This window comes from Plectropomus leopardus, chromosome 17, assembly GCF_026936395.1.
Source record: "Plectropomus leopardus strain MGB_pleo_1.0 chromosome 17, ASM2693639v1, whole genome shotgun sequence".
NCBI lineage: Eukaryota > Metazoa > Chordata > Actinopteri > Perciformes > Serranidae > Plectropomus > Plectropomus leopardus.
The window spans coordinates 26,941,410-26,953,571 of NC_142192.1; the positions used below are offsets into that span (position 1 = coordinate 26,941,410).

The 12,162-nt window shown below is 37.6% G+C and overlaps 1 protein-coding gene across 1 annotated transcript; it reads left to right on the plus strand.

Annotated features, from left to right (window-relative positions):
* Window positions 1-3,682: 3,682 nt before the first annotated feature.
* LOC121958170 (galanin receptor type 1-like) lies at window positions 3,683-10,510 on the plus strand. The gene is made up of 4 exons (XM_042507040.2): window positions 3,683-3,759; window positions 3,926-4,777; window positions 5,133-5,198; window positions 6,899-10,510. The coding sequence occupies exons 2-4, from the start codon at window positions 4,124-4,126 to the stop codon at window positions 7,250-7,252; spliced, it is 1,074 nt and encodes a 357-aa protein (XP_042362974.2). The 5' UTR covers window positions 3,683-3,759; window positions 3,926-4,123; the 3' UTR covers window positions 7,253-10,510.
* Window positions 10,511-12,162: the final 1,652 nt, after the last annotated feature.

Consider the following 12,162-nt stretch of genomic DNA (forward strand, 5'->3'; position numbering starts at 1 on the left):
TCGTGCAAATATCTGGCTCTGCTGAATTTGGCTTAACAGCAGATTGTCCAGTGGTGGAAAGTAACCTAGAACATTTACTCAAGTAATCATTATCTGACCAAAACAGAGCAAGGCGAGCACCGTGGACTTTCAGCGTCAAATGACATTCTGTGGCTCTCAGCCCTTTACCCCGTAAGGTGAAAGGATTGGAGTAAATGGATGTGCTGCTGCTGTGGTCTCCTCTCAGGGCTTAGTGTCATGGTAACAACAGGCCTGAATTTGGATCTGAGGTAAAGAGCTAATCACCTGAGAGGAGGAGCAGCAGGGTCCAAAGCAGCTTATCTTCTCAGGTCCTAAACAAGGTTGGCAGGAAGACCACAGAGGTGGGAGGAGATGATGCAGTGATACTTTGTGCTTTGACATTATGATATTATGACAGCTGAAACAGAAAATCTAAGACTTCATCAGTCCGCTCCAAGAAATAGCTCACCCACAGAATGAACATTTGTACATCTATTATGTTGAATGAAGATTCAAAAAAAGATAAAAATCTTCATAAAAGAATTCTCATTTAACAACAGCAGAACATCCCTTAACAAACTCTAGCAAATCGTGTAGTTTAATCCAAGTGTCATTTATCCAGATATGTGCACAACACTTGCCAAACACGTTTTTGCTAAATCCTTTGTTTGTCAAGATGCTTCCACATTGCAGCTGCACTTGTCCTCTGTGCGCAGGCTAATTATTAAAAACACTGCATGGCAATGTATTCTCATACAAAGATTTGTATGATATCCTACAAAAAATTCACACACAGCAGTTCAAATGATCCAGAAAATGATCCTACAATTAATCACCTCCGTGACTCTATGTACTTTACGTGAAGTTATGTAGTTCACATTAAATTCTGGAGGTTGGGTTTAGGAAAAGAGACATTGAAAGCACAAGGTTTCAAACATGAGTCTCCTGGGAAAATCGTGTGTTTTGTGACCCCAACCTTAGCTTGTATGAGACTGATTCTTCCTTTTTACTATATCAGTGAAAGTTTTAGCCAATTCGCACATCTGTGGGAAATACTGAGGGTACATCTGGATAAATGATTCCTGGGCTATACTGCGCGAGCTGTGTGAGAGTTTGTAAATGGATCTTTGATATAGTTTTGCTGTTGTTTTGGACCCCTATGACTTTGACCTTTCTTTTTCTTTAGATTCCTCGTTCACCGTGGAAGCATGCATGAAAAATGCTTTTCTCACAATTTCAGTGTAACACAGGGTGAGTAATAGATAAACTAAGAACCTTTTAGTGTTTTTTGAATTATGCGAACTGAATGACAATGTTAACACAATAAAATAGCATGGCTGAAAAACAAAAACAACGACAAAAAAACCCCAACAGATTTATGGGCCATTTTTACATTTGGAATTTTTAAAACGAATCAGGTATTTCCCTTTATATTATATGCTTTTTTCCCCCTCTGTTTGGAAAATCAAATGTATTGAGTGTGGCTGCGTAAACAGCAGCCAGAATCTCTCAAGCTGTGTTTGTCAGGAGGGACAGGTCTCTGGTACAGGGTGCATACCAGTGAGGGGTTTGAACTGTCACTGGCAGGCTATTTTGGTGGTTTAAGGAAGGTTCTCCACCACTGTAAGATTCAGGCAAAACTTTTACCAAATAGGTTCAACCTGTAATAGACTGCGAAAACGAACAGATTTGTACTGTTATCTGCTCTTCACTGAGTTTGTCTTCTATTGCTTTATGTTCATATTATATTGGAAAAGCCCACATAAAACCCTTAAATTACAAAAAGAAAAAAGAACAAACATATAGTATTCAATAAATAGTAAGTGAAAGCGTTTTTGAAGACTGAACAGAAAAATAAATAAATCTTCAGACAGTCAGGACCAAAACTTTTACATTAAAATCTTTTAATTAGTCAGACATATTGGTGTTGACCTCATTGGTTCTTCACAGGGGCCGAAGCAATAAAAAAAGGCAGATTACACCTGACACTACACATGTACACAATAAATGAAGAGAAATACATGAGAAATAAATATTATTCCCTCATATAAGACAAATGAGTGCCTGAAGAATTTTTATTACCCTTTTTAAGAGCACTTTCTTTCCACCAATCTCCAGATTTTAAGGGATCTTATTCTCAGAAGGGGATAATTCAGCACCACGGACAGCGCCCAGAATGCAACAGGACAGTTTATAATATCTCTAAAACAGATGTGGCATTGTTACGCTTCTGCAGGAATAATTGCAGTATTTCTCGGAAAATAGCCTGCTGTCTCAAGGCTTCAGTGTGCCTTTCTTCTCCCCGGCAGAAAGATGGATAGCATCTCGGTCGATGAAGTAAAAAGTTGCCATGGAAACTTCAGGCTGCTTCAGGACATGAACCAATTACAAAACAACTGCCAGGCTCTCCGAAGTACAATAAGCCTGCAATATAATGACTGTCATTAATTCTTAAAGTTCAAAACCATCATCTACCGTATCATCTTCATGAAGCTTTGGGTCTGATAGCTTCTGTGCTGATTTCACCTGATTGACACAAGCAAATTAACAAGACGTTTATAAACAACAACAGCTTTAAATGTGTACAATCGTCTGAGGACAAGTGGACTTCAAGATAACATCAGCTTCTGCTCTCAGGTTACATAGCATTTGCATCATCTCCGTCGTCATTTCCAGATGGTTATCCCTCAAACAGATCTCTCGGCATTGGTCCGGCTGAGATTCACATGCTTGCATAATGACAATACAGATGTTCTCAGACCTGTTCAGAGCAGATCAATAACACAGGCTGAAGGCCAAAGATGATCAGTGGAGATGAGAAAAATGATAAAGATTTTCTAGCTGAGTTTGTGCATTTTCACTTAGAAGAAAAAGCAATTTTCGAAGAATTATATCAAAATATTTCTATCAGGAAAATATTATATATATATTTAATTTTAAATCAGAAAAATTAAAGGTCCAATCCACTAATTTTATATTGCATTTCCATAAGTTTTGGAGACTTCTGAAAGGCAGATTTTCGAATCAGATTTTTCATTATATGTAAACATACAACAACATTATTGACAGCAACTCTCTGTCTGTTGCAAAAACAAACAAAAAAAGCATTAAAGAACCAAGCAGTAAAATAGTGCAATATAAAAGACAATCATAATAAATAAGAGCACAGTTAAAAAGCAACACTGCTGATAAATAAATGACAGTGAGGCCATTACCTAATAACTTAAGTAGTTCATAAAACCAGAATTAAAATCTCACTGACATTCAAGTCATAGTCAAGACAGGTATGAGCAATAAAATCAAGTTTAACTGTGCTAGGGAGCTTTTAATATTCCAATTTAACTATTATTGGTTGTATTGTCATGAAATTTTGTTTGTGAATTTTCTAGAGATAATTCTGTAACTTTAAAAAAAGTTACATTGTGAACACACAAATGGATGAGCGGGGATCTAAGTGGTACTGGACTATCTCACCTGCACATGTATATGTTGTATCCAACATGCATATAATAACTGTCAGTGTATTATGAACTACACTGAATTAGGTCAGATCCCTTGTCTATTCCAATAGACATAGCTTTTGTAGGATGTCTATATCTATGATTACTGACATATGAATCCACCCCAAAGCACAAACTTATAAATTGGGACGTCTGTAAGCCAATCACAGTGCTCCACATCATCTAAAGTGGACTGCAGTGGAGCCAAGTCCCCTTTTTAACAAGCATGGTCAACTATGTGGACAGGAGGAGGAGAAAGGTACGTTTCAGTCTGTAAATCATAGTTTTAAAGTACATAATTTGTATTTAGACTGTGTTTACAGTAAACATAAGATGTGATATTCCTTTCTGTTTTCTTTAGTAGCATTTAAACCGCTGAAACCTCTGAAAGTATGTATGAGGATTTCTGTTTATACCGGTTTCAGTGGCTGCAGGTCACTGGAAACACTGGAAAGGTATTGGTGGGATCTGCTGCGCACAGTGTGGTGACGTTGACTCTGAAGGCAGGGAGCAGCCTTCAAATGCATCCATCCAACATTTATTCAAGAGCACCAACCTGAGCTTCACGTGGAGGATGCTCCATTTACATCAACATGTAAATTTTGGAAAATAGCAGAAAAAAGATGGAGCAACAGGTGGAAAACCAAAGTCAGCCTTTTAACAACAACACCGTGAGGCTGCCAGCTAAACCTATCCTGGGGATGGGTGTAGATAACTTTATTTCTCTCCTGATATTTGGACTTATTTTCATCCTCGGGGTGCTCGGGAACACCATGGTGATCGCGGTGCTCGCGCGCAGCAAACCGGGACAGCCGAGGAGCACAACCAACATCTTCATCCTCAACCTGAGCGTGGCGGACCTGTCCTACCTCCTCTTCTGCGTCCCCTTCCAGTCCACCATCTACATGCTGCCCACATGGGTGCTGGGAGCGTTCATCTGCAAGTTCATCCACTACTTCTTCACCGTGTCCATGCTGGTCAGTATTTTCACGCTGTCGGCGATGTCCGTGGACCGGTACGTGGCCATCGTCCACGCCAGGAAATCCTCTTGGATCCGGGTGGGGAGGCACGCCATGCTCGGAGTGATGCTCATCTGGATCCTGTCTCTGGTCATGGCAGCGCCCGTTGCGCACTACCAGAGCATCGTGGAGAGGGAGGACAACAGCACTTTCTGCTGGGAGGTCTGGCCGGAACACCAGAGGAAAGTTTACGTGATGTGCACTTTTGTTTTCGGATACCTGCTGCCGCTCACTCTGATATCTGTCTGCTATGCAAAGGTGAGTGCGCATGAATGAGAGTGGATGGATGCGCGTAAATCTGAGGTGTTGATGGATGATTGTCACAGTTTGGAGTCATTACGCAGCACATTTTAATGGAAACGTGATGCAAAATTCTGCCTTTAATCCCCATAACATTAATTTCTAGTGTAAAATCTTGACTTTTTGGCAACAGTGGTTTGGACTTAACAAATGAAACATTAATTGTCAAAGCAGTTGCATGAATCTGTGTGCAATGTTTCATTGTGTGCAAAGGTGTTAAAATAACGCTGATGGCAGGTGCTGCATTGATTGATTACCCCTCTTTAAAAAAGGAGCCAAATAACAACCATTTATCGAACTGTCATTGTTGCAGGTTTTAAACCATCTGCGCAAAAAGCTGAAGAATGTCTCCAAAAAATCCGAGCTCTCCAAAAGGAAGGTTGGTGAGAGCTTGTTTTGTCTCCATTAATGTGCAACATGTTATACATTAATGATAACAGTGTAGGGTTGTGACTAATTTTCATTGTTGATTATTTTCTCGATTAATCAGTTGGCTGTTTGATCTATAAAATGTCAGAAAATGGTGAAAATGTTGATCAGTCTTTCCCCAAATACCAAGATGTCTTCAAGGGTCTTGCTTTGTTCACAATCCCAAAATGGATGGATGGTTTTTATTACCTTTTGCCCTTCCATAGACTAAATGATTAATGATTAATTAATGAAAAATATCTCTCACCAGCCCAGTTGCCCAAAGAAAATGATGTGCATTTCTGCAAACCGCAAATATGTTACATTTGTACATGTCATACTTATCATATCAACGTGTCTAAAGTGACGTAATGTTTGAGCTGACTTTGCCACTGGGGGATGGTGGAGGATGTGAATGGAGTTAGCAGCTGTGTTTCCAGGTTAGGCGTTAAATTTGGGTATTTTATAGTGTCCCACTACTGTTTTTCATCAGGACTATTGGCATGAAAAGTGATTTTTTTGGTGTGGACACTTTTCTGTCCTTTTCTCTAGAAAACAAAATATGAGAGACATTGCCAGGCATTATGACAATCATCATATCTGGATATCAGACATATCATGTCATGAGTTGTAAGCAAGAGGCCTGTTACAGTACTTAATAAATTACACATAATTTACCTTAATTGACAAAACCAATAGCAAAAAGTGGGAAAATTACATTGTAAGCAGTGAGGACGGGTGGAGCGATTTGGCAAACACATTCGTTATTCCAATAAATATGTTCTCCATTTTTTTCATCTTGCACTATATATGTCCTTTCTCAGTTTTAGTAGGAAAGACCGTTTTTCCATGTCATGAATCTCAATCATTTCAAGCCAAAAGTGAATGTTTCTTTACATTGCCACGTTTCCTGCTGAGGAAGTGGCACGAAAAGCGATTGTATTTGTTTTTACCAAGACATGGCTGCCTTAGCAGCCGAGATAGTGGCAAGAAAAATGGTTGCTTTTTGCTGAGCTGCATCTCCTGCTGGAATTTTGACACAAAAAGTGTTTTTTTTTTATACCAAGACACCACTTTTTTTTTACTGCTGGGATGCTGCTGGGATAGTACCTTAAAAAGCAGTTAATTTTCTGAAGACGTAGCTGCTTTAACACTGGGGAAAGTGATGCAAAAAGTGGTTGTTATTACAAAGACATTTCTGATTTACCAGCAGTGATAGCAGCATGAAAAGTTTTTTTTTTACAGTGACATTGCTTATATGACCACCAAACAAGTGGTTTTTGTGCCTAAATGTAACCACTTGCATCTATCATGCAACAACATGAAAATGTAACGTATCAATGCTTTGCAAAATTATGCAGTAATGTTTTTTTCTGGTGATTGGGTTGTGCTTGTAGTACTATTTGTATAAATTCTGCTCATCACTGAAACTATGAGTGAGGTCTTGTGCTAAGTGACCTTGTGTGTAAACTCAAGTTGGGAATGAAATGGAGTCTATAGAAATGCACATTTTGTCATCTTGTATTTGAGTATAAAGGACATGGACTAACCAGAAAATACCAGTTTTTCATTTCTCATTATCTTATCAATCATTATCTCATGTTTCTGTTCTTCACAAGACTGCCGAGCTACAGATGTATTTGATCACATTTCGTGACATTTTCTCCACAGACTGCTCAGACCGTCCTGGTGGTGGTCGTGGTCTTCTGTCTGTCCTGGCTGCCTCATCACATCGTCCACCTTTGGGTGGAGTTCGGCTCCTTCCCTCTGAACCAGGCCTCCTTCCTGTTCAGGATGGTGGCTCACTGCTTGGCTTACAGCAACTCCTCTGTCAACCCCGTCATCTACGCTTTCCTGTCGGAGAACTTCAGGAACTCCTACAAGCAGGTTTTCTGGTGCCGGCTGCCCAGCAAGTGTCCCGTGAACGACACCAGGGAGCCGCGCAGCAGGATGGAGACGGCGCCGTCTACCAACATCAGCGTGACGTACAAAGGTCACGACTCTCAGATCAGTAAAATGCTTTGATATGACTGCTGCTTAGAACATCCACTGTGCTCTGTATAGATACTGAATTATTGAGGCCAACAATACATATATATATTGATCTATTTGAGATTTTAAAATACAATACTGATATATAGTAGAATTCTTTTTAAAATAAACTGCTGTGGTTGAATTTGGCCACTCATTGGAACAGAGTTTTATCAAACTCAGCAACATTACTGATTGTTTATTTTTATCGCACTTTTAAAACATTTTATTGATAAGATACTGGATGTAGCTATTGTCAATGTCAGGCACCTTTCATGCTCCAAAGAGCCATGAGAGGAGGCTCACTCACACTCTGCAGCTGAATGAGCAACAAATTATGCTCGAATTCAATAACAAGCAGTCCCTCCAGGATTTTGCAGGATTTGTTTTGGGAAGTTTGCAGTCTAAAAGGACTTATTTCATGAGGGGGATTTCCAAAAAGTCAAAATACATCTACTCTTTATTTTAGTCTTTTTTTTTTTTTTTTTCAATGCAATTGTGGGAGCAAGTAAATATTACGTGAATAGTTGTGTGGGTTTTTTGTATGTTTGTTTTTGTTTTTCACCACAATATTTCATGTTGTGCGAAATGGTTTACCTCCGCTGTCATGCAGAACGTTCGTAAATTGCCTTGCATGTCGTTTACCAGTAATTTTTGTTGGTAAATGTGAGAAGTTTGTGTCACACGCCTGTATCTTTACAACCAGAAATAACAAATTGAGTTTGGTGACTTGCGGGATTGCAACAATTAAGTCAGACTGGCTGAAAAGTTTGTGTGATTGGACAAAATTGCAATGTCGCACAGAATTTATGGATCAGTATATGTTAAGTGTTAAATCACAACATCCTGACGTCCAAAATCCTCCTTCCATAAACAGACTGCTCAGAGCCTGAATGGTAGGTTTTATCATCTATGTTTAAGCAAGAAAGTGAATCAGTGTATTTCCTAAAATGTTGAGCGATTACTTTTTGACTTTTAATTTGTAAAAAAAAGGAAGTTGTCAGTTCCCTCTAGCAGGAAAACTACGTAAAGACATAGCTGTTCCTAAATTTCTGTACTGAAAATTCATTACAATCGCCACACAAAAACACACAATTTTTCAAATGTTCAGTGCTGATGTTTTTAAATTAGTTGCTTTTTACATATAGTATCTGTTAGAGAGATGGTTCTCACCAAAATCATACTTTTTTCCTCTCACCTGTTGTGCTATTTATCAGTCTAGATTATTTTGGTATGAGTTGCTGAGTGTTGGAGATATCGGCCGTAAAGATGTCTGCCTTCTCTCAAATATAATAAAACTGGATGGCACTTGGATTTTGGTCCTCAAAGCACCAAAAAATACATTTTAAATTTCAACAGCAAAATCTCTTTACAAAAATCATGACGGTTACTCAAGATAATCTACTTTATTGTAAACACTTCCATGTGGGAACTATTTTCTTTGCACCTGAAAATCATATCACCACAGAAGGCAGCATGCATCCACTGATAGTTCATCTCGCACCATTTAGCCATTTAATTATACAACCCAGCCGAGATAATGTAATTTTTTTGGCACTTTGAGCACCACAAGTCGAGTGCCGTCTAGTTCCATTTGGAGAGAAGGCAGACATCTCTTCGGCCGATATCCCCAACAATCGGCAGCTCACACCAAAACAATGCAGATTGATAACTAGCACTACAGGTAAGAGGAAAAATATGTATTTTTAATTTTGAGGTGGATCCCCCTTTAAAGTTGGGGCTTGATCATTGTTCAGCATCGGAAAGTAGCCACAGTTGAGCAGCTTTAGTCAGATTAAGAGGAATGAATCACCTTCGATGTCAAACCGATGCACTCAATTATTTTCCGTCTAATTCAGGTCTATTCAAACACAAAAGGCACTGATCTCTTACCGTGTCACGCTCATCAGGAGATCAGACTCCGATTGTTTGATGTATGTGTAGGTTGAGTTACTATGTACATACTGTATGTTGGCTCTATACCAGAGGACATCACGTACATGTAAATGATAATACAACATTTAAATGTCACGGCAGATAACCGTTCTGTCAAAGACAAAAGGTAAAGACCCCTCACACCTGAGCTACCACAGACTGTTCACAGAAGGAAAAACAAAGGAGTCGAGGAGGTCTGTATTGTCTGATTTCATTCAAAGAGTTTATAACTGCAGGGAAAAGACATGGCCGTTTGCAAACGTTGTCCTATTTCTCTTTAACCCTTTGATACCTGGATCAACATCACTTTTTTGTGCTGCAAGATGCCTTTCACAAGTATTTAAACTTTTGAACCTCGAGCAAATTGCTTTTATTTAAAAGATGGGAAAAGGGCAATGGGCAACTTTCAAGAAATTAGTAAAGTTAAAAAAAAAAGCTAGAGAAAGTGTCATGGGACTCATGTTTATATTTATTATAGGCACATATTTTTCAGAATTCTTACATTATTATAGATACGATATTTGATTTTTCTGCTGATATCTGAAGATAACAACGGATTCGGCTGATACTCATATCGATTTATATCCATTTTTTTTACCACCTAATTTTGGTGATCATAGGGTTTCTTCTGTAGTGGAAATAACACAATTTTATGTATACTTTTATGCGTACCCACCAGCACACTGAGATATAAAATATAATGTTTTTCAGTGTTTGTAATATTCATTCATTGTGCAAAATAAGAAAAAATACTTGAACTTAGGGTTGATATTTTGTACACGTTCACTTTGTCTATAATTATAAAACATTGGATTGTGTTATCGGCAGAAACCAGCATGTTCAATTTATGCTGGATTCATTTCAATATTTCATTTTACAGCCAATATCTGCCAATACTGATGATGTGCCGATTTATCATGTATCCCTATTTGTTGATGGTGTTGTTTTACTTTCCTGTTTGTTTGTTTGTTTGGGGGGTGGGGTGTTTTCTGTGCTTTTTCAGGTAACATTCTTGTAATTTTTACTGATTTCTTGCTAATATTTGAGGCATTTCTTCTTAAGTAGCTCACTGCCTTCTTGCCATGTTTTTGAAAAAAATTAAGCCAATTTTCCCAGTTTTTTAATATAACCCCATCCACATTCACACATGCAGATACAAACCACAAACCTTCTTTATGCTTTCTGATATTCCCCATGTCTGTTAATAGGAAGCAATGATTTTGCGTCTGTATTCTTAACGTCGCTGTAAAATGTTTTCCCTTGTGCTGATTTTGTCCTCTTAATATGCCATGAATGAATTATACCAAGAGCTGAATAAATAAAATTGCAAACAAATCAGTTATATTCTCTTACATGTATGACCCGCAGCTGCAATCCCTGATATGGTACAGTTTGTTCAGATGCAATCAGTGTTACCAGAGGTGGTTTACCTGCTTCTCTGATCTGCACAGATTGTTTCCTGTTTACCCCCAGGGCTGAATTTAATCAAGATGGCTTTTTCAAAAAGGTAATTCTGCATGTTCCTCTCCACCCCTGCAGCAATCATATACTGGAAAGCAGCGTAGCCTTTCATACTCTCTCAGAAAAGAGAGAAAATGGATTTGCATATCAATATTAGGATTTTATACAAAGCATAAGAAGATTTACTGTAAAGAAACAGTGCGTATGAAGCCCGCAGGGGTGTCTCTTTAATGCAGGTACATTACATGAGTATATAGACAAGCTGCTTAAAGCACAGAGTATGTGTCTCATTTTTATATTCTCTGTCGCATCAGACACCCCGCTGTTATTTAGGCAAAAGCTCTGACTTGTACATACTGAAGAGGAGTTGATAAAACCAACAGATTGATGACACAAAAATTGGATTTTTTTTTTGGATTTTGAATGTGTGATTTTCTTGAATATTTGTGCTAGAAGTTCAAACGTTTATTGTCTTCAATACTTCTAAATAAAGATATTATACGTATTAATGATGAAACTTGGACTTTAGCAACACATTCAGCAAAATTCCAATGTTTTTTTAAATCCAATGTCATGTCTTTAAAATATGAAAATGAAGAGTTACCTTATTATATTATGAGATGAAAATGTACTTTGTGCCTCTTCTGCTTGATAAATACCTCTTATGTAAATGCAATCAGCACCACTGGAGGTAGTGCTTAATTGTGAGCTTGTAATTAAGGAGAAATTAGAAAATGAGGCCTCTTGTGAGACTGATTATTAATCTGACGTAACATGTACTAATTGATATCAATAAATAAATAAATGTATACAAATATCAAACATCCAAAGCATTTACAGTAAACACAGGCAGTTAAACGATGATTAATTTTTTGGCTTTAAATAGCCATGCTTACCTCACTCTAGGTCACAAGAACTTATTCTTACAAAAATTTTAAGTAAAATTGGCCTCATCTACCACTTTAAACTAGAGAAATAGTGTACGTATGAAAGAAAATTTAATGAAAACTTTCTGAAACTTCAAAAGTTTAGTTTCAACATCTGTTTTACACCATCAGAAAAAAAACAATAATTCAGCAGTTTGTGGTGTGAGCTGTTGTTTTCTTGTCTGGATTGTGATTTGACTTTATTTATACAACTTTCCCATTAACCCTTTAAAACCTGGAGTAACATCATTTTTCTTGTGCTGCTTGCAGACACCTTTGACAAATATTTAAATCTTTGACCCCGGAGCAAATGGATGCAATTTCCTTCAAAAACATGGGATAAACACTAGGGATAAACTAGATTTATAACTACCATAAATGAATATTTGATTTTTTTTTTTTACAGAACTATTATAAATTGTTTTTTTAAAAACTCCACTTTTAAACTAATTTTAAGATAATTTTCCTTAAAACAAACAAACCCCTAATGTCTTCCTAATGGCTTGCTAATTTTTTCATTGTTGATTTATTCCCATGTTTACTTTTTTTAATAAAAAAAATCTGACTGAATGAAGTTTATAT

What these genes read in the sequence shown, in the direction of transcription:
- LOC121958170 (XM_042507040.2), top strand. Translation starts at nt 4,124, where the DNA reads ATGGAGCAACAGGTGGAAAACCAAAGTCAGCCTTTTAACAACAACACC. An exon ending in TATCTGTCTGCTATGCAAAG is followed by an intron (nt 4,778 to 5,132) that starts GTGAGTGCGCAT and finishes TCATTGTTGCAG; the next exon opens with GTTTTAAACCATCTGCGCAA. An exon ending in CCGAGCTCTCCAAAAGGAAG is followed by an intron (nt 5,199 to 6,898) that starts GTTGGTGAGAGC and finishes TTTTCTCCACAG; the next exon opens with ACTGCTCAGACCGTCCTGGT.